Source organism: Phalangium opilio, unplaced genomic scaffold (genome assembly GCF_054372755.1).
Source record: "Phalangium opilio isolate 3A_F unplaced genomic scaffold, DU_Popi_V2 ptg000013l_1, whole genome shotgun sequence".
Taxonomy (NCBI): Eukaryota; Metazoa; Arthropoda; class Arachnida; order Opiliones; family Phalangiidae; genus Phalangium; species Phalangium opilio.
The window spans coordinates 3,053,957-3,073,781 of NW_028324148.1; the positions used below are offsets into that span (position 1 = coordinate 3,053,957).

Here is a 19,825-nt window from a genome sequence, read left to right on the forward strand (position 1 = left end):
ATTTTAAGTGTATCGGACAGCCTTTAGGGTAGCTCAATATGTCTCCAAAAAGTCTCCGAGGATGTGGGGAATGTCCGCCCGAAAAAGTGACTAACTGTCCCGAAATTGATGTGTGCATGAAAATCCGACGCTAATACGGACAGTAACTGCAACCAGCCTAGACCCAAACCCATAACAATCGCAACTCAACACGGAATCGGATATTAAAACGGACAGTAACTGCAACCGTCCTAGACCCGAACCGAGAACAATGTCAACTCGACATAGAATCGGATATTAAAACGGACGGTAACTACAACCCTCCTAGACCCGAACCGGGAACAATCGCGACTCGTTATTGAATCGGACGCTAATACGGACAGTAACTACAACCCTCCTAGGCCTGAACATAGAACTATCCTAACTCGACCCTGAAACGGATACAAAACTGAATAGTCGACAAAAACCATACCCATTGTAGGACGGAGACGGTGGGCTAATGGATTTAATATCGGCTGGCTCACAGACACAGACTCGGCAACCTAACGGATGGAAAATTGTTGAGCAATCCGAAAACCAAAGGCTAGTGAACTGGCACACTATTGGCCAGTAATGACAACGAATCGGCAAGTTTATTAGCGCAGAATCAGACAGTGAACAGATTGAAATTTGGTTGCCAAATCGAAATCGAATTGGCCAAAGGACAGACACTGAATAAGCTGGTGAATGGATAGAAATTGAGTTACCAAATCGACACCGAATAGGCCAAAAAGTAGACACTTATTCGGCTTGTGAATGGTTGAAAATCGGCCAGCAAACTGATGCTGAATAGGTAAATGGGCTGACAAAAATCGTACAGTGAACATTTTGTTTACAAAATTGCAATCGAATTGGCTGGTAAATGGATTGGAAAACTGACACTGAGTCGGCAAATGGACTGACAGCCGTGGACAGTGATAGGATTGACAATCGGTTAGCAGAACAGCACCACTTCGGCATTTTGTTGACACAAAAAGGACAGTCAACCTATTGAAAATTTGATATAAACCAGATACAGAATTATCCGCAAGACATTGTATCTGCCAGTGAATAGACTATAAATCGGAGAGCAAACTGGCTGTGGATTTGTTATTACATTAACACTGAGTCTTATAGTGAGCTGATGGACAATGGGCTACCACAGCGATGTTAAAACGGCCAAAGAACCGACACTAAGTTTAAGAAATATTTAAACCCGTATTTATTATGATATTACATCATGTAGTAACTATGCAGTTTAGGAATTTAATGGTCTTAAGTAAACATTAATAATAATACTTCAATTCCAACTGAAACAAAAATATCCCTAACCAATCTTCTGAGAACTTGAATAAATGCAATGTAATCGATATTAAATTTGTACTTTTTTGGCCTTGAAATATTTACACGAAATTAAGCAACATTTTAAAAGGACAGTGAAGCAATATATTTAACATTTCCAACACTTGTCTAAATGTAGTAATAAAAAATTAAGTATTTCACACACCGATGTTAAAACGGCCAAAGAACCGACACTAAGTTTAAGAAGTATTTAAACCCGTATTGATTATGATATTACGTCATGTAGGAACTATGAATTTTAGGAATGTAATGGTCTTAATAATACTTCGATTCTAACTGAAACAAAAATATCCCTAACCTAATCTTAGGCGAACTTGAATAAATGCAAAATAATTGATATTAACATTGTACTTTTTTGGCCTTGAAATATTTTTTTCGAAATTAAGCAACATTAGAAAAGGACAGTGAAGCAATATATTTAAGATTTCCAACACTTGACAAAATGTAGTAATAAAAATTAAGTATTTCTTAGTATATCGAACAGCTTGGAAAATATAAAAAGGTTCAAAAATATACTATTTCTTAACTTGAAATAATATTTAAAAAAAGTGGTTTCATGGTTTTTGAAAACCTTTGGAAACAAAGTAAAGTGATAATGGAAGCTTCAAACATTAAGTTTCTTTTTAAGAGTACGGTATGAGACTAAGCAATTTACAGATTTTAAATATCTGTTGAGAAATAGATATGATAAGAGTTCTTAAAGTTGGCAATTTTAGGCGTAAAATAGATTCCTCCAAAGTCAGTTTAAAACTTGTATTCTAATATTTTTACCCCACTGTGCATGATTTAAAAATATAAGATATACATCCTAAAATTAGTTTGGAGAAATCTATTTTGAGCCCCCAAACGGCAAATTTGAGAAATGCTTTAAAAATGGCACAAGGGAGGGGTTATATTCCATAAATGGGTTTCGACCTTCATAGCATACTTTTATCATTTTAAAAATACTTTTAAGCTTTCACTTCCTTTAAGAAACAAAAGCATTGTTTTGATTAGTTTCTAAACTACATTTAGTTTCAGTTTTTTAGCATTTAAAAAAAAGTACTAATAGAGGGAATTAAACTGTCAAACTAAAATGGTAGTAAAACAGTACATTTAGCTTGTACTGATATCAGATTCTTCACTGACTATAAACTGTAGTCTTCGGTGTTTACTTGGTTTCTCTTGGTGTCTTCCTTCTTGCGATCGATACCGCTTTTTATGCGTTTTTGGCTTTGGATCTCTACTCCTCGAAACAATTGGATTCGTTTCTTGCCCCCTCATTCTAGAACCAATTTGTTCAGCTAGATCTCTGATTTCTGTTGGATACTGCTGTCCTCTTCTCGAATAGCTTGGACTGGATTGAGATCTATTTGATTCCTCTTGGCTTATGTCGTCTCTTTTCGATTTTCCAGATATTTTGGACTTAATTATGCTTCTTCGTTCATTTTGATCCAAATCCTTTTTGGCTCCAATTCTCTCTCCTGAATGCCGTAACCAAGTTTGTATAACTTGTTCAATGTCATATTCCTTGGCAAGTTTCGTTCTTGGATTTTTCCTTATTGCTTCTAAACAATAAATATGTTTTGTAGTGTATAGACATAATGTCAGGCTTTAAAAATGTTAAAAAAATAATACCGATAATGAGTTTTCGTAGTGTTAGATGTTTCATTGCCACTTTTCCATTGGCACCCGACCAATTTACACTTACAGCAAGTTCAGGGGATATTATATTGACTAGAATTCTTCTGACTGAATCATTTAATTTTTTTCCACCCCAACTTGATAAAACAATTACCTGAAATATGTTATATTAGGGAAAGTCGTCGAGTAATAATTAATCAAAAACACGATTTATATTACTGTTTTGTTCCTTTTTTCCTCTGAACTGCTAACAAACTTTTCAAATTCTTCTATATTTTCTTCGGTTTTTAATGGTAAAGTTGGCAGGTCTTGCACATTCATATCAAAAGGACTTGAAAAATTATCAGCCAAAACTTTTTGAATTAGATCCACTTTAACATTCAGATCAGAAAGCATCGACAATACTGCTTTTTGAAATTTATCTTCTGTAAATATTTTTTAAATTTACGTAATATAAGCATAACTCCATATATTTAAGCAATGTGTTAATCCCAATGACCCAATTTTCATTGCCATCAGTCGAAAATTAAATAATTTGGAAGTCTGAATGATCTAAGCTAGGTTCCTAGCCGCAAGGTTCCTTCTGTTTCAAGGGAGCTTTTAATAGACGACGCTATGATTTCGAATGAAATAGCCTTGGAACAGGGGAAAACTTGCGGCAAAAATTATGTTATAAGAACATAAATATAAAATAAACAATTTTCTTCTGTTAAATTAATGTAAAAGTAATATAGGTTTACCATTACGAGCAGCACTTATTTTAGGAATTATTGGCGTTCGAGATAATGACAACGATCCTCTAGGTGTGCATTGAACATTGCCAGTTTGATGACTTTCATTTTGATTATCTGAGGATTTATTTGGAGTTATCGTTGAAATACTTTTACTTTGTTCAAGATTTGGTCTTTGTTCTTCAATATGTTTAGGATCTTCAACAACATCAAAGATTTGATTATAATAAGAGCATATTCTAAAATAATTCGTTTATATTTACCTCTTAATTTTCTTGAGTCACCTTCTTGGGTCGCTGCTTCACTATTATCAATCACTTCGGCATTATGAAAATCTATTAAAAAAATTTCAGTTCATGTCATTGCAAGCTTGAGAAATAATAGCAGTGATAGAACCCAAGACGGCTCTAACGCAAAACGTTTTGGAGGCTTCATATAAATGTAGGCAGTTTTTTTCTAATCCCCGGCTTCACAAAATGATGTACTTAGTTATTTCTCGAATTTTACATTATCTATGCCCCCAATAACCAAATAATTAGCTAGAGAAACCTAGAAATGGAGTTCCTATCAGACTTATTTGGAACCGGACAGTTTACTGAAAACCACTTATTTTATTAAATAAAAAAGGTTGATTGATTACTTCTATTAACAGTTTTTATGGTGTCTTTCCCATTGCATTTCAAATGTTAAAATGAAACTAAAATTACCTTCATCATTTTCTGTGTTCCTCTTTTCAAAAGACTCTTCAATGTTATTAATACTTTCTGAAGTAATAAAATATGTCTCAATTTTTTCTGCAGTACTTACAATAACATCCTCATAAACCGTAAATTACCTGGTAGATTCGACCTTAATTGTATCAAAGTAGTATTGAGATCTTTGGATGATTGTTTGTAATTAGAAACTATTTAAAATCAATATGAATTTATCTTGAAAACATAATTACCACAAACTGCAGGCTCTTTATTTAAGAGACTCGATGACAGAATAAGCGCATCTGTTGGCAACTTAGGAGAAAATTGAACCGCAGAGTGACTAGGAGACTCTGACTCAGCTAAAAGAGTAAGAGAGTGACTTGGCTCAGTAGGTGCGTGAGTAGTGAAGTGACTAGGCGATTGACTTGGAGACCCACTAAGTGCCCGACTAGGCGAGTGACTAGAAGACCCAGTAGGTGCATGAGTAGCTAATTGAGTAGGAGAGTGATTTCGTGAGCCAGTAAGCGCATAACCAGGCGAATGACTTGGAGACACAGTAAGTGCATAACTAGGCGAGTGACTTGGAGACACAGTAAGTGCATGAGTGGAGGAGTGACTAGGCGAGTGACTTGAAGATTCAGTTGTTGGTGTTGCAGCTGGAGATTTGGGTGTTGAATCTTTTTCGTAAATTAAATTTCACAGGTTAGAATGGTCTCGTACAGTTATACTATTAAATGAAATATTCATACCAGGGATAAGAAACACAGGCGGTTGGGGCAACTTTATTGGGTTATGCTTGGATTTTTCCAGTTCTTCATCCATAGGAGAAAAAAAATAATCAAAAACTCATCCACGTTTTTTAAGGCTTACCACCCACAATGAGAGAGTGTGAATGCATGAATAGTAAGTGGAAATCATGTTAATATACAGAATACCCCACTTCTCTCACACATATTCTTCCCATCTGTAGGGGTAGAGCCAAATTTCATTTCACCTTAATTTTCCCTCCGTGCTTTTTTTAAAAATTTTAGAAGTAATTAAATAAAAATTATAAAATTTACCCTTTCATCTAATCTACAGACTTCTCGAAAAAGGGCGCCATGAATAGCTCTCTCATGAAAATATTGGTTTTTTACCTTTTTTTAAATTCTTGTAGCTTTAAAGGGTCACTCCCCCAATGGAAGCCCCCACATTTTGGCAATAATAATAACAAAGAAGTTCATATAAAATTAAAATTACTTTTAGAGGAAGTTTTCGGCCTTTTAGGAGGACTTTCTTCACTATCATCTTCATCATCTGATGGTATATTTTTCAAGATCTTCCGTTTTCCTCTTCCCAACTCATCAGTATCGGTAACATCCGAAGTAAATTCGGCTTTTACACATAATTCCCGGGCTCGAGCAAGAGAAACTTAAAGAGAATACTTTGGATAAATAATGTGATTGGGCCCAATACCTGATAGTAATACGACTGTACTTACGCCCTTTATGGTAGGTTTTTATGGAATATCTCTCCCAGTCCACCTTTGGTGGTTTGCAGCCTTTAAAATATTTTCCATGTGCTTTTTTTGGTGGCCACTGACAAATGTTGTCATTTTCACACCAACAATCTGGCACTACCTCTACAGAATTCTCCTCTAGGAACTTTACAACCGCAAACATGTCTAAGTATATTGATTAATTAACTATTTTATTTTCAATATGCGCGTTTTAAACATTAACAACAACAAAACTAAGCTCTACTGTAATTAAGTAAAACTTTATTAACAGAGATGTTAAACGGTTGCAGCCAGTAACATCTTTGCTAATGAAGTTCCTTTGTTCATACTTTCTTAGTATATATATCACTATGGAATAATCAATGTATTTTGGTTTATCTTAATCGCTAATCAGTTAAGCTAAAAAAACTGTTAAGCTTATGAATTTCTAATTATTTTTGAAACCTATATTTTTGACTTAAAGAGAGATTGAAGTGATAAAACGATTAATAATTTTATTCGATAGGCAAGCTAATTGAAGTCCAAAGACGTTAACTTTTAATAAATTATCGGAATGGGAATTTTCGCACTAAAAGATTTTTTGAAAGTCCTAATTCTTAAAACGTATTATTGTGGTAAATAAAACTAAAAACCAAAAAAAATCGGTTAAATTATGAATTATGCAGCAATGGTATAATGGCAAAGGTTTCTCTCTTATCTGGTAGGACTAAGCATTTCTGAGCTAGGGCTCTGTAGGGATAGATATTTGTCTCTTCTTCAAATTTTCCAAGAAATATTCCAAGTTTGGAAGATTGAAGTGGATATTCAAAGAGGTCCTGCTCAAGCTTACAAATATTACCACAAACATAGATTTCATTATCGGTGTTTTGAAATATTCCTTTCACTAGAATGACCTCCCCAGAAATAAGCTTAAAACAATTGTCACCCTTACATATTGATACCATAAATTTTGGAGTTTGCAACTTTCTGAAAGTAGCAACATTACGCGGTAAAAATGCTTCATTGTAAATGAACGGTGATTTTAAAGCTATTTCTGAAACAGCCCGCTTTTGGTAAAGCACATTCGATTCACCCATTCTTTTTATAATTTGTTGCAACGGCCGGTGGGGCGACCTTATTGCTTTCTTCATGAAATGTAAAAAATTTTCGAAAGGAAAAGCACTGTAAGAATCAAGATTACCAAATACCTTTACATCACTTGCAACATGCTTCAATGCGTGAACATTCATCACCATAAAGGTGCTTCCAAAAACTTCAGGGCAAGAGCTGACATAAAGTCCTAACAGTTCATTAGCGAAGTCGCAATGGGTTTTATGTAAAACTGGGTGAGCTAAAATGTACGCAGCGCAGTGAAACAAACGGAAATGATTTAAGACATCTTCTCTTAATACTCCCCTAAAAACAATTGGCCCAATGTATAGCATCATTAACCTCAGCTCCGTCGCTTTGTAGCGGTCCAAGTATTTTAAGCTACGTGGTTTACGCGCAAACTCTTTAGGGATGTACAGACGAGAGCTTTCTAATTTTTCATTAAGTACGGAAACCAAGTGGCTACTAAGCCTTACCGTTAAATTTCCGCTTAAAAACGCGTGTAACATTTTTTTGGTTACTCCCAAACACATAAGGTGCATGTAATCAAGGGGGAATTGTTGCACCATATCTATATTAAGTTGTGATAGGGGTGAAGGCCCACCCATCAAATGGTGACCCTCATCATATTCGTTCCTAAAACTATTATTTGTGCGAAGAGATACATCACCATCTTCTTGGAAAAACAAAGTCCGATTATGTAGCCTAATACCTTCTATTGTACACTTGTCGCAAGAATGATACCCAACGTGGCCTTTAGTGTTTTTCACGAATGAGCGTGCAGGGGTGTCAAGAATGAAAGGGCCTTTCAAGTTGCATTTAAAATTTTTGTTCTGATAATCAAATCCATTGGCTTCCAATTCCTTAAGATCTCTAATTAAAGGCCCCAAATACTCTTGCAAATTTCCAGGTTTTGAAACCCCACAGAATACTCCCACCGGAAAAGGTGTACCCACCATTCCCTCCGAAAAATTGTACACACATGCTAGTACTGGCCAAAAATCGATTGAAGAACTTTTGTAAATAGGAAGCCCATCAATATTTATCCCAAAGGAGAGCTCATGCGCATACTCTGGCTTACTTTCTAAAAAAAAATTTATACCAGCCTCAAACCCTACATGCCAATATTCTCCGTTTTTAATTGGTGTTGTAATAGCCACTCTAGGAGTTTTAAGGAGAGTGCGTGCATCTTTCGGTAAATCATGCCCATGCTTTCTTAAAATCTCTAATAAATCAGAAGTTGTAGAATTAGCAACTTTATGTTTCAAGGCCCATTCTCTAATATCAGAACTGATATTAAGAGGTATTTGACCGTCATCACTTGAACTCTCCGTGTTTGAAGGAAATGGATCATTTGGAAAACCAACTCTTACAGATTCATCTGAGTCAATATCACTACTGGTTATTTTTACAAACTCAGCAGATTGTGTCGATAAATCCCCCTCTTCCTCTGAAACAGCTACAGGTTCTATTAAAATGGCTTTCTCGGGGCTCTGCCCATGAATATTTTCTTGATCGATTTCACTACATGGAAAATCTATGTCTTTGTCTTCAATTCTTTCCAATAATCCACTAATATAAGAATTTTTCTTCCTACGTTTATGCCTAACAGAAATTGAAGGAGTGATAGGTTGATTAAACCTACTTCCATTATCCATAACAGTATGTGTATATATATTTAAAAAAATAAAAAAAAAATATAAATAAACCGTAAACTTGGGCAATATCAGAAATACTCAGAAATGCTTGTTTGTAGTTTAAGAATTAAAATCATAATTGCGGATTTGCAGGCCTAAAAAAACTAGAAAACCAAGGCTTAAATTTGAAAAATATTACCGTTGCGGTTTGGGGAAAATGCGGACTCACGAACACAATGAAACCTAGAAAACAAAGGCTTAACCTCAAAGAAAAATAATGTTTTACTAATTCCTTTCTTTCAGATTCAAACTTTTAGTTATAGAGCAAGAAATATTGCCAAGATATTAATCTAAATATAACACAAAATTACGTACCAAAACAATATAAAACCCGAAAACTTAATTAGCAAACTTCGTACTTATCGGCGCGGCGGAGGTCGAACGAACGCGACGCTGGAGCCGAACAGGCGAACACTACAGTAGCATCGCTGGCACGATGTAAGCGCGGCAAGTTTATTCACGTTATTGAGCCATTGTGAAGAAATTTCTAGAAAAGTCGTTAAATCCCGGCGGAGCGCAGCAGTGTTGCCACTATTTGAATTTCGAAATCTAGTGCCGTTTTCCAGTGGCTGCTACCTAAATGCCACCATGGAGCAATATTACATTAGACTGAGATGCGTTTAATGCAATTATAAAGGGACTTTCGTTTTTTATCCAGTAATATTACTCCATAGAGAATGCCAATGGAAAATGGCCTAGCATATGAGGGGCTATATAAAAAATAATCTTTGCCACAGCAAAGATTATTTTCGGATCTGCGAAAGGACATCCACTCGCTGTGCTTTTTTTCAGTCTTTAGCATCCTAGTTTTTGGTCTTCTTATCGGATAGTCCGCCAAATGCTCCTTTTTAAATCCTAAAGCTTCACGATTTTAGTCTTGCCATTGAACTGTAACCAGACTGAGTTACTTGAGTTACCAGTGTTCCGTTTTTATTCTTGTTATTGGACTGTCTCCGTACTATTCTACCAATTCTACTTTGGCGCGCTGTTAAACCACGCTGGTAACTCAAAGTGGCACATTATGGGGACAGTAGAATGGAAAGACTGGAATTGCGAAGCTTGACGACTTAAAAAAGAGCATTCGACGGACTATCCGATAACAAGACTAAAAACTAGGATGCTAAAGACTCAAAAAAGCGCAGTGTTTGGTTGTCCCTGTGCAGATCAAAAAAATTATCTTTGCGTGGTAGAGAAAAACGGCAAAAATTAAGAAATTTTTCAAATAATCGTAATTTCCTTACAATTTCTCATGGAAATGGTTTAGAAACGCGCTGAAGTATAGCAATCGGGAGTCAGTCCAATACCAAGACTAAAAACGGGACGCTGGTAACTCAAAATGGCACAGTCTGGGGACAGTAGAATGGCAAGACTAAATTGGGAAGCTTGAGGACTTAATAAAGAACATTCGGCGGACTATCCGTTAACAAGACCAAAGCAAGGATGCTAAAAAACTCAAAAAAGCTCAGTGAGTGGTTGTCCCCGTGCACATCGAAAAAACATCTTTGCGTGACAGAGGTGCTCGGCAAAAACTCGGAAATTTGTCAAATAATCGAAATTTCGTTACAATTTTCTATGGAAATGTTTAAGAAGCGCGCTAAATGAGAATAATCGGGAGACAGTCCAATAAAAAGACTAAAAACGGGACGCTGGTAACTCAAAGTGGCACAGTCTGGGGACAGTAGAATGACAAGACTAAACTGGGAAGCTTGAGGACTTAATAAAGAGCATTCGGCGGACTATCCGTTAACAAGACCAAAGCAAGGATGCTAAAAAACTCAAAAAAGGTCAGTGAGTGGTTGTCCCCGTGCACATCGAAAAAATATCTTTGCGTGACAGAGGTGCTAGGCAAAAACTCGGAAATTTGTCAAATAATCGAAATTTCGTTACAATTTCCTATGGAAATGTTTAAGAAGCGCGCTAAACGAGAATAATCGGGAGACAGTCCAATAAAAAGACTAAAAACGGGACGCTGGTAACTCAAAGTGGCACAGTCTGGGGACAGTAGAATGGCAAGACTAAACTGGGAAGCTTGAGGACTTAATAAAGAGCATTCGGCGGACTATCCGGTTTCAAGACCAAAAACAAGGATACCAAAGACTCAAAAAGCGCAGTGAATGGATGTCCCTGTGCAGATCGAAAAATTAACTTTGCGTGGCAGAGGTGCACGGCAAAAATTAAGAAATTTTCCAAACAATCTAAATTTTGTTAAAATTTCCTATGGAAATGCTTTAGACGCGTGCCTAAATAGAAAAGTCGGGGGAGAGTCCACTTACGAGACTAATAACTGAAGGCTAGTAACTGAAAGTGGCACAGTCGGAGGATTATCTTTCAACAAGTCTATAAACGGGACCCTGGTAACTCGAAGTAGCACAGTCGGAGAACTGTCTTTTAACAAGACGAAAAACATTACCCTGGTAACTCAAAGTAGCACAGTCGGAGAACTGTCTTTTAACAAGACGAAAAACATTACCCTGGTAAGTCAAAGTAGCACAGTCGGAGAACTGTCTTTTAACAATACAAAAAACATTACGCTGGTAACTCAAAGTAGAATTGTCGGCAGATCATCTTTTAATGAAACTGAAACCAGGGCGATAGTAACTCAAAATTGCACAATAGGAGGACTGTCTTTTGACATAACCAAAAACAGGAGGCTGGTAACTCAAATAAGTACAGTTTGAGAATTGTCTTTTAATAGAACTAAAAACGGGACACCGCAGGACTAAAATAATAGTGATCGGCGAGTTTGATTATAACTCTATTAATATTACGACACTAGGGACTCAAAACGAAACAGTCGTCGGACTGTGGAATGACACTCCAAAATAATATTATCTTAGACAGTTCTCGTACTATCCCCTGGACAGCATTTAAACCGTTATTTATCTCCAAATTTCTCGGGATACTTATAGGGCACGACGACGTTTATAGGATTACATTCCGGAGTCTTGTGTTACTGGGGCACCAATTTGGAAATACGATTCGAGAGTGTCCTTAACGATACCACTTACATATTAGCATCCCTCCTCGACCCAAACCAAAAAACCTTGCTTTTTGATAGTACGTATTCCATTTTTAGATTTTCAAGAAAATTACTTTAATATAGTTAGTTACATATTACTCATGTGTTATTATTGTCAGTGGTATGAAATCTTAAGCAAAGCGATTGACTACATTATTGGCCTCGTTTAAAGGCTTTATCATTGAAAAATATCAAAAATTTCTATAGGACTTTAAATTTTGCTTAGCTGTTTTTCGTAGTTTCCTAGTTTAATTGTTTCCCCATTTATAGGTGGCTATACTTCTCCAACCTGGAACGAAAAATATAAAAAATTCAAATGCCCCTCTCGAAATATTGCAGAAAATGTGCTTATAGCGGCTGCACTAAAGGAAAAGTTACACTTAGCAACACACAGGGCGGCTTCGGAAGATGCTCCGAAGCCTTACACTCCTTTTGGATCTCTAGCCTTGTTAACGTCTGATTCAGATAATTCGAGAAGGACAGCTATGATCGAGGTGCAATCATATCTTCTTGAGCAAAGATCTACGCAGCCTGATGTATCCTTGGACTATTGGAGGTCTAAAGAAACCGAGTTTCCTACATTAGCTTTGATGGCTAAACGATATTTAGCAGTACCAGCAACATCAGCAGATGTAGAAAGACTATTTTCTATAGCTGGCTTTATTTTGCGCGCAAGAAGAAGCTCTCTTACAATAAAGCACGTATCAGACATATTAACTTACAGAGAGTATAGGCAGATTACTCAAGATTAGTCATTATGTTTGAGGTATTAAAATAAAGTACATAAGAAAGATGTATTATACTGCCTACTTGGTTTTATTTCACCATTATGATATTGATTTTACAACAATAGAAAATTTAAATTTTTAAATGAATGGACATGAAAATATTACGGTTAAAATCTTTTCTGAAAGCCAGGCTGCCTGAGATTTCAGCAAAGTGTCTCACCCTTTCAGTTTTTGTTCAATGTTCCTGCTTCCTATCTCGAGTCGAACAATGATTAAAGGTGTTGCAAAATATGCATTTCTGAAAAAAACCCTCCCGTTCAAATCAAAATTCCTCCCAAAACTCAGAGGGGCTAATCATGCCTCTGGAACATTCCGAGAGGCGAGAACGTTTTGAACTTGGAAACTAAGCTCAATGGCTATTGGCTAACCGTAGTGTAAGCGTTTTCGACACAAAATCGTTAAAGAGTGCTGAGCATCAATTTTTACCCACATCGTATGATGTACATCTACGATGTGGGTATTAAGTTTGGCCTGCACTGCTGTTATTGTTGTCGTTGACCGTTGGCCTTGCGACGTGTCAGACTACCGCCTTTGGCAGTATCAAAGTTTTCGATCGTGAAAGGGAGAGTGAAATCAGTGAATGGGAGAGGATTCTCTGGATTGTGGTGGTGGCGTGATATTTTTCGTTCGTGTATTTCTTTAAAACAAGATGAACCAAGAGCTCGTAATAGCAGCCACATCGTTCCAAACTTAACAGGAGTACAGAAAATTTGAGTGAATAGCCCCTCGATGCGCTACTATTTTATAATTATTACTGAAATGTTTTTACTTCAGTTATAATTATAGTGTGACACGAACGGAAAACGTGAGTGAATAGCCCCTCGATGAGCTACTATTTTAAAATTATTACTGAATTTTTTTACTTCAGTTATAATTATAGTGTGACACGAACGGAAAACGTGAGTGAGTAACCCAGGATGCGCAACCTTTAACAGTGGTAAAACGAAATACCCATTAAAAGAAGTACAGATAATCACAGTGAATTGCCCCTCGACACGTAAATTATAATAATAAACACCGTCTTAATACCATTCAAAATATAACGTCGGTAAATACTTGCTTTTGTTTTTTTTAAAAATTCCCCTCGATTTCTTTGAATAATGAAAGCGTGAAACTCTAATGTCCACGGGTGACCGGAATCTGAAGGAAGTATTAAACCTTCATTTTAATTTGGGAAATACTAAAATCCTCTCTCTCTCTAGCTTTATATAAATCGAGGAAACGTAAACCACAATTCACAAAGCTAACCGTATATATACGATGTGGCTGAAAATGAAGGGGATTATAATAGGAAGTTTAAGCATTGCATTTAATTATACTACTAGGGTTAAGCATTGTGAATTGTGTTTAACGTTTACTCGATGTATTTAAGGCGAGAGAGGGGATTATGGTAATGGCATTGCATTAAATTAAATGGGAGGTTTCCTACTCCCTATAAAATTACTGTCACCCATCGTTGTCGACAATAAGAATTTCACGCTTTCAATCCCGCTCCCCTATTTCAACATTCAAAGAAATCGAGGGGAATTTTGAAAGCAAAAGCAATTATATACTGACGTTATTTTCATAATGTTCTCAAGGCGGTGTTAATAATTTATTTTGACAAAACATTTCCCAATTCTGAACTATTATGTAAATTAAGTTGTCCACTGACGCATTTCCTTATTTTTCGTGATTACCAGTATTTATGGCGATCTAATCTACTTGACATGATAATCAAACTCTCTCTGTGGCATTTATTCCCTCTTAAGGCTTTTAAGATTAAGACTGTCATTTTCACCTTATTAAATGACCCAGCGGCGGCAACGCTATAACACCCTCCCCGATAAAAAAACCCGGTGGGGCTAATAATCCAGAATTTCCACGAAATGTAAAACATTACGAAGAGAGTTCCGCGATTTCGGTCTCTTGTAAAACGATGTTTAAAACGTCACCCACTGCAGCTAGATGGTTGAAAAGCAGGTATATAATTTATTAGCCACTTTACGGAATTCCTTGACTTTCCCCTGGCCTTTTTGGTTCGTTTTGAAATTACCTGAAATTTCCATGTTTTCCCTGACCTGTGGCAACCCTGTAATCGTGAACCATTGCTGGAGAAATTTGTTAATTTTCATAAGTCTAAGGGCCAATAGAGCATAGTTAGATCCTGCTTTTTAAGTAATTCTAGTAAATTCCGGTGGCATGTTGTTAATTATATTTTTGATATTGTTTTATGCGCTGAACTCCATGCGAATTTAATTAAAGTCATACGCGCCAATTTGAAACTTTCTACCACCGTGTCTTGGAATTTTGGAAGTTGGATGCCATGATCATGCGCGCCACCTTTACGCAAACCGTGAAACTGTACGTCTCTTAGACAAATTTGCTATTTAACTTCATGCAAATTATATATTTTTAATCTTTATTATAAATTATTTCACGCTTAAAATTATGATTTATTATCTCCGATTAATTAAGATTTTATGTTTAAAAATTGACGTGGCTGATATTCTTCTTTCCTCTACCTTCTTTAACATTAGCCCTCCATATAAAAGAAGGGAGATTGGATTCCGAAAAAGGAAATCTTCTCGAAAAAGAATGCACTCTTGCCTCTCTAGTTATATTCCCTCTAACTCTAGAAGAATTCCTTCTAAAGAAGGTAAATTCTCCTTCAGAGACAAGCACCTTCTTTAACAAAGAAAAAAAAAGTATCTTCTATGGAGGGAAACCTCACAGTTGAGGAGCGAGACCCCCACTTCCAACCCCAAACCGTCCGCCTCTCTGAGTTACTCACCCCTTCTTTTATCTTACACTTCCAACTCTTGGACGGGCAGGGGAATAAAGAAAATTTTTGACACAGCTTCTTAGAAGGTGAAGCGGGATTTAGCGGTGTCGCCCTCTGCGTCAAGGAAGGGAATGTTGGCCGCGAGAAAAAATCCCCAAATTTCCACCACTGTAATCTACACAATTTTGAGGTTTTAAGAAAAATATCTAGAGTTTAACTTAAATTTACAAAAACTATTTAAATGACTGTATTTTACAGCATTAAGATTACGGAAATGTTAGCGGATGAGACGATCCATGACAACGGTCATCTAAAACCCTTGGAGGTTAGTCTTTACGTTTACTCTATTTTCCAAGATCCAAGTTGATTCTAACCGAAATTTTTATGCAGAAGTCGATGTGTTCTTCTATCCAACCGATCTCGAGGAAGTTGTAAACTATCGTGGATGGTTTCCTTCGGCTTTGCACCTCGAAGGTGACTCGTACATTTTAAGTGGACCTCCAAAAGCCGTAGACTTGTATTCTGTTGATTTCATCAAAGCCGATAATTTGGTTAGTTTTTAAAATTCGACACACCAAGATCTGAGAACGTTTAAAGATAGAATTGGGCTGTGGTGCAGTGCCCTCAACCTTTTCCCTCGCTATTCACGGCTCCTTCATTCATTACTGCCATATTGGAAAGCATATAACGATGCTCGTGGAGTGTGTTAGAACGTATGAAAAGTAGAAACCCACCGTATGCTAGGGATTCTCAGTTTCCTGTCCATAAATGGGAACTGTTACAGGACCTAGTAAGACCTCTGCTGTGCAAGTCGGTCGCGAAATGTGCTGCTTCCGGCTTCATAGTCTTAGAAGGGGCTGGAGGTCTACACCATCATAAACGACTATTGGTTTTCACTTCTCGGTTGGACTGCTCTTTTGGGAACTGCTGTAAGGAAACGCCGCGTTTACGATAACCGTGGAATAGGGAAACCTAAGATGGCTACATATACGTTCTGAGGTTTTATTTGTATTCTTATTTGTAGATAAAGTAGCGTATAGTAATTAATTTATTTTATTTGAAGGTGTATTCGTTGGTTTTGTTATCAATTTTGGCTATCTCTACCCTGACAAATGAATGGAGAAAACATCTCGTGAAGGACTGCCCAACTTCCTTTTTTGAACAAATTTGGGATATTGCGTCGACATTTTTCATTGAACGTAAAGGGAAACTGAACAATTTCCTTCCAAATATAATCTTATCCTTCCTATCTAGCCCTTCAACGGGAGTCAAACCGCTTGTATTGGCGACTGGCTTTCGGAGCTTGGATTTTAGGCATTTCCATTCTTTCTATTTTGGTGTCTTGCAATTTCAAAACGGAAGCTTACAGCAAAGGATACGTCTACATCAACAGCCTCAATGAGTGGAAGGACAATTCCAAATTGTCATTATTGTCACTGAAAGGACAACCTACGTACACCATTATACATCGATTGGTAAATAATATATCTTTAGTTTGGCTTCCCATTTAAGAACCTAACTCTGCGGCTTGAAGATGTAATGAGTGTCTTATCGCTTTCCACCTTTGAGTGGATGGACAATTGCCCACGATGTTTTTTCACAAATTTATCTCTTGCACGTAGCTCAATTTCAACAGCTCCTCACAACCTTCTACCTGCTTAATAAGTAGATTCGAAGGCATAAGAGCATTAACAAACGAAACCTCTTAGTTACCCGATGAGTCAACTGAAAAACGTTTTGTAAATGGCCAATCATTTGATGGTGTTGATCCCGAACTTTATAAAGACATATCTGAAGGACGCCGTTCCGCGATAATGGATACTTACTACCTAGCGTCGTGTTGCTCTTTTCTCAAAGTTCTGGACATGAAATTTGATGGAATATATTTCAGCAAATCCAGGATAAAATCCCTTAAATTCACCCTACCAATCAGTGATAAAGCCAGGAAAGAGGGAACATTTATCGAGATGGTCAATTCAGAGTAAGTTAATTGTATTGTGCATAGAACGCTAATGGAGTGCAGTCGCTTTCGTGACCGGAGTGTTCAGAAACATTTCCCGGGAGAAGCACTATTAGTGCAAAATTTTTAAATATAGTTACCATCATCGCTTAATCCTTTTTCGAGTTTAGGTTCAGAAGGAAAGAATTTTGTCAACATTAATTGGGTTTTACAACTATTATGACTCATGTTTGATGGCTATCCACGTAACTATTTAATTGACCGCACTATCCATCCGCACGATATTTACTCATAGCCTCGTTTCACTAACAGTAACAGCTTCATTCGCGGTCTGCCAAATTTAGGATTCAGAATATTTCTTTTTCGACGGAATGGTGACGACGATATTACGATTCTGATTTGTAGACTTGTCTAAAAAGTACCTCCAATTTCGTCTGTTACTCTGTTTTGATATTTTAACCTTTCAAAGTGCATATAGATCAGCTAAGCAGTAAGCACTTATTGTCAAGAAAATATTTCTCAGCCAGCTTTTCACACATGAAGAATTCATACCATTCACACAAGGAAGAAAAGTTGCCTGGATGACCAAAAGCAGATTTTTTTGTGCCATCCAGGTAATAGCCCACTCTCCTAGTGAAAATGGTATTTTGGTTAGAATCTTCTAAGCATCTATAGCAGAATTGCAATTATTTGTAAAAATTTAAAGTCACATCACATTTAACATTTTATCCCAGAAAATTGATGTTCAGTCTTTTACCAAAATTTTATTTAGGGCCCGCTCTTCCATTTTTTCCCCACGAAGGTCATAGGGAGGGCCAAACCAAATGCAGAGTGGGCCGGGCCCACCTGGACCCCCTCCTGGTGACGGCCCTGAGCACTAAGCTCTCTTTGACATTCGATGAAATGAAGCAAGGCGTCACAAGTTTTAAGAATTAAAACTTCTTATAGAGTAACCATGTTCTTCGAGACCAGCCCACTACATTACGAATTCCGGAAGCCGTCCTACATGCTTGACATGAACAAATGGACTGAACCCGTGAAAGAAATATCACCGATATCGTTCAAAGAAGTTGCAGTCTCATTTCAAATTTTATTCAACGGATTATGCATTTCTACTGCAGTTCTCTTAATTGAAATTGGAATCTTCTTGTTTCAACATTATTTGAAATGCAACTTTTAACACAACTTAGGATTCAAAAGTGTGTCCTTTATAAGCTTGGCAATTGGGCGACCAAATTCTGTCTTTGAACGTTCTCCGGTCTTGAGGTTGCCCATTTCCGCACAATTTTCGAGATCCATGGCCCAATTCCGCACACTTTTAATGGCACATTTGCGCACAGTTTTCACATTGCAATTTTAGTTCAACATGTTTTATTAGAACCCATTTCACAGTTTGCAAATAAAACATTTTTATTTTCTTGTTGATTAGGTTAGGTTCGGTTCGGTTCGAGTTAGGTTAGGTTTAGTTCGGTTCGGGTTAGGTTAGGTTTGGTTTGGTTAGGTTAGGGTTTGGTAAGGCTATGCTACAATAGAGGCTTGCTATTAAACTTGTCATTTCATTATTGCAATATCACTATCGATATAGAAAGTGCATTGATAGACGAAAGCACTAAACCAAGTTTTTTTTAGTTAAAATTAATAGATGCATTTTTAATTCCGTTTTTAAAAACTGCATTAAAAATAAATCTATCGTTAAATAGGATCAAAAATGTTTGATCATAAAACCTCACATTTTAGTTATATTCGGTCTAATGGGTCAGCAGCGTAAGTTTGAGCATGAATCTATATAACTATGAATATACAGCTGCGTTACGCCGTCTAACCTCTCGATAAGGTTTGGGCGGGGCTTAGCGAAAGGAGACATCAGTCACGTGTCTGCTGGTGTTAGGAGCGGGAGAAGGGAGGGGAGTCCGGGGGTGTGTAAATTCGAAACTTCACTTCCTCTTGTCTTGTGATTGGCTAGAGAAAACGAGGAAAAGCTAGGAGAGTAACACCCAAACCAAATCGACATGATAGAAGGGGCATATGACAGAGCTGTATATTCATAGTTCGTAGATAAAATTTATAATAATAATTATTAGAGAGATAAAATTTATAATAATAATTATTTGAAATATAAAATTTATAATAATAATTATTTGAAATATAAAATTTATAATAATAATTATTTGAAAGATAAAATTTATAATAATTATTATTGAATTGAATTGAATTTTATTTCGTGTACAATAACATACATGAATGTACTTTTCAAAATTATACACGATTAAATTAAGTCTAACATATTAAATTAATTTAGATCAAAGAGAAAATGATTAAATGAGTTTACAACAAATATATACAGATAAAATACAATTACTTTCCCAAAAAGGAATTGTTAAGATTTTTAATGAAACGGCTTTTGATGTTGTCAAATGGGTCAAGAATGTCGTTTAGGTCATTGCACTTTTTTTGAATTCGTAAAATAGGGTTATTTTTGTAAGCTGTCTTAATATAAAATAAATTTCCACTCCTAGTTGATTTATTATGGGTGTTAAAATTTCAATTCTCTAAAAGTACAGGACAGTCAATATTTTTATTTATAAGATTATAAAGATATGTT

General features: G+C 36.4%; 3 protein-coding genes and 1 long non-coding RNA gene across 4 annotated transcripts; 1 reads left to right on the forward strand and 3 right to left on the reverse strand.

Annotated features, from left to right (window-relative positions):
- Positions 1–1,195: 1,195 nt before the first annotated feature.
- LOC149707795 (uncharacterized) lies at positions 1,196–3,152 on the reverse strand. The gene is made up of 2 exons (XM_089864080.1): positions 2,977–3,152; positions 1,196–2,906 (listed from the first exon to the last, which is right to left on the reverse strand). Exons 1-2 carry the CDS (start codon positions 3,008–3,010, stop codon positions 2,455–2,457), a joined length of 486 nt encoding a protein of 161 aa, XP_089720206.1. The 5' UTR covers positions 3,011–3,152; the 3' UTR covers positions 1,196–2,454.
- Positions 3,153–3,192: 40 nt separating this feature from the next.
- On the reverse strand, positions 3,193–9,943 carry LOC149707796 (uncharacterized). The gene is made up of 11 exons (XM_089863801.1): positions 9,934–9,943; positions 8,832–8,875; positions 5,889–6,051; positions 5,648–5,818; positions 5,158–5,220; positions 4,660–5,085; positions 4,549–4,590; positions 4,421–4,477; positions 3,977–4,048; positions 3,723–3,911; positions 3,193–3,407 (listed from the first exon to the last, which is right to left on the reverse strand). Exons 1-11 carry the CDS (start codon positions 9,941–9,943, stop codon positions 3,193–3,195), a joined length of 1,452 nt encoding a protein of 483 aa, XP_089719927.1.
- On the reverse strand, positions 6,079–9,236 carry LOC149707797 (uncharacterized). The gene is made up of 2 exons (XM_089864089.1): positions 9,008–9,236; positions 6,079–8,875 (listed from the first exon to the last, which is right to left on the reverse strand). The coding sequence occupies exon 2, from the start codon at positions 8,651–8,653 to the stop codon at positions 6,557–6,559; it is 2,097 nt and encodes a 698-aa protein (XP_089720215.1). The 5' UTR covers positions 8,654–8,875; positions 9,008–9,236; the 3' UTR covers positions 6,079–6,556.
- A 5,449-nt stretch (positions 9,944–15,392) lies between the features above and the next one.
- On the forward strand, positions 15,393–17,482 carry LOC149707798 (uncharacterized). Its single transcript, XR_016379855.1, has 4 exons — positions 15,393–15,453; positions 15,522–15,588; positions 15,654–16,262; positions 16,327–17,482. It is a non-coding gene; the product is annotated as an uncharacterized LOC149707798 (long non-coding RNA).
- Positions 17,483–19,825: the final 2,343 nt, after the last annotated feature.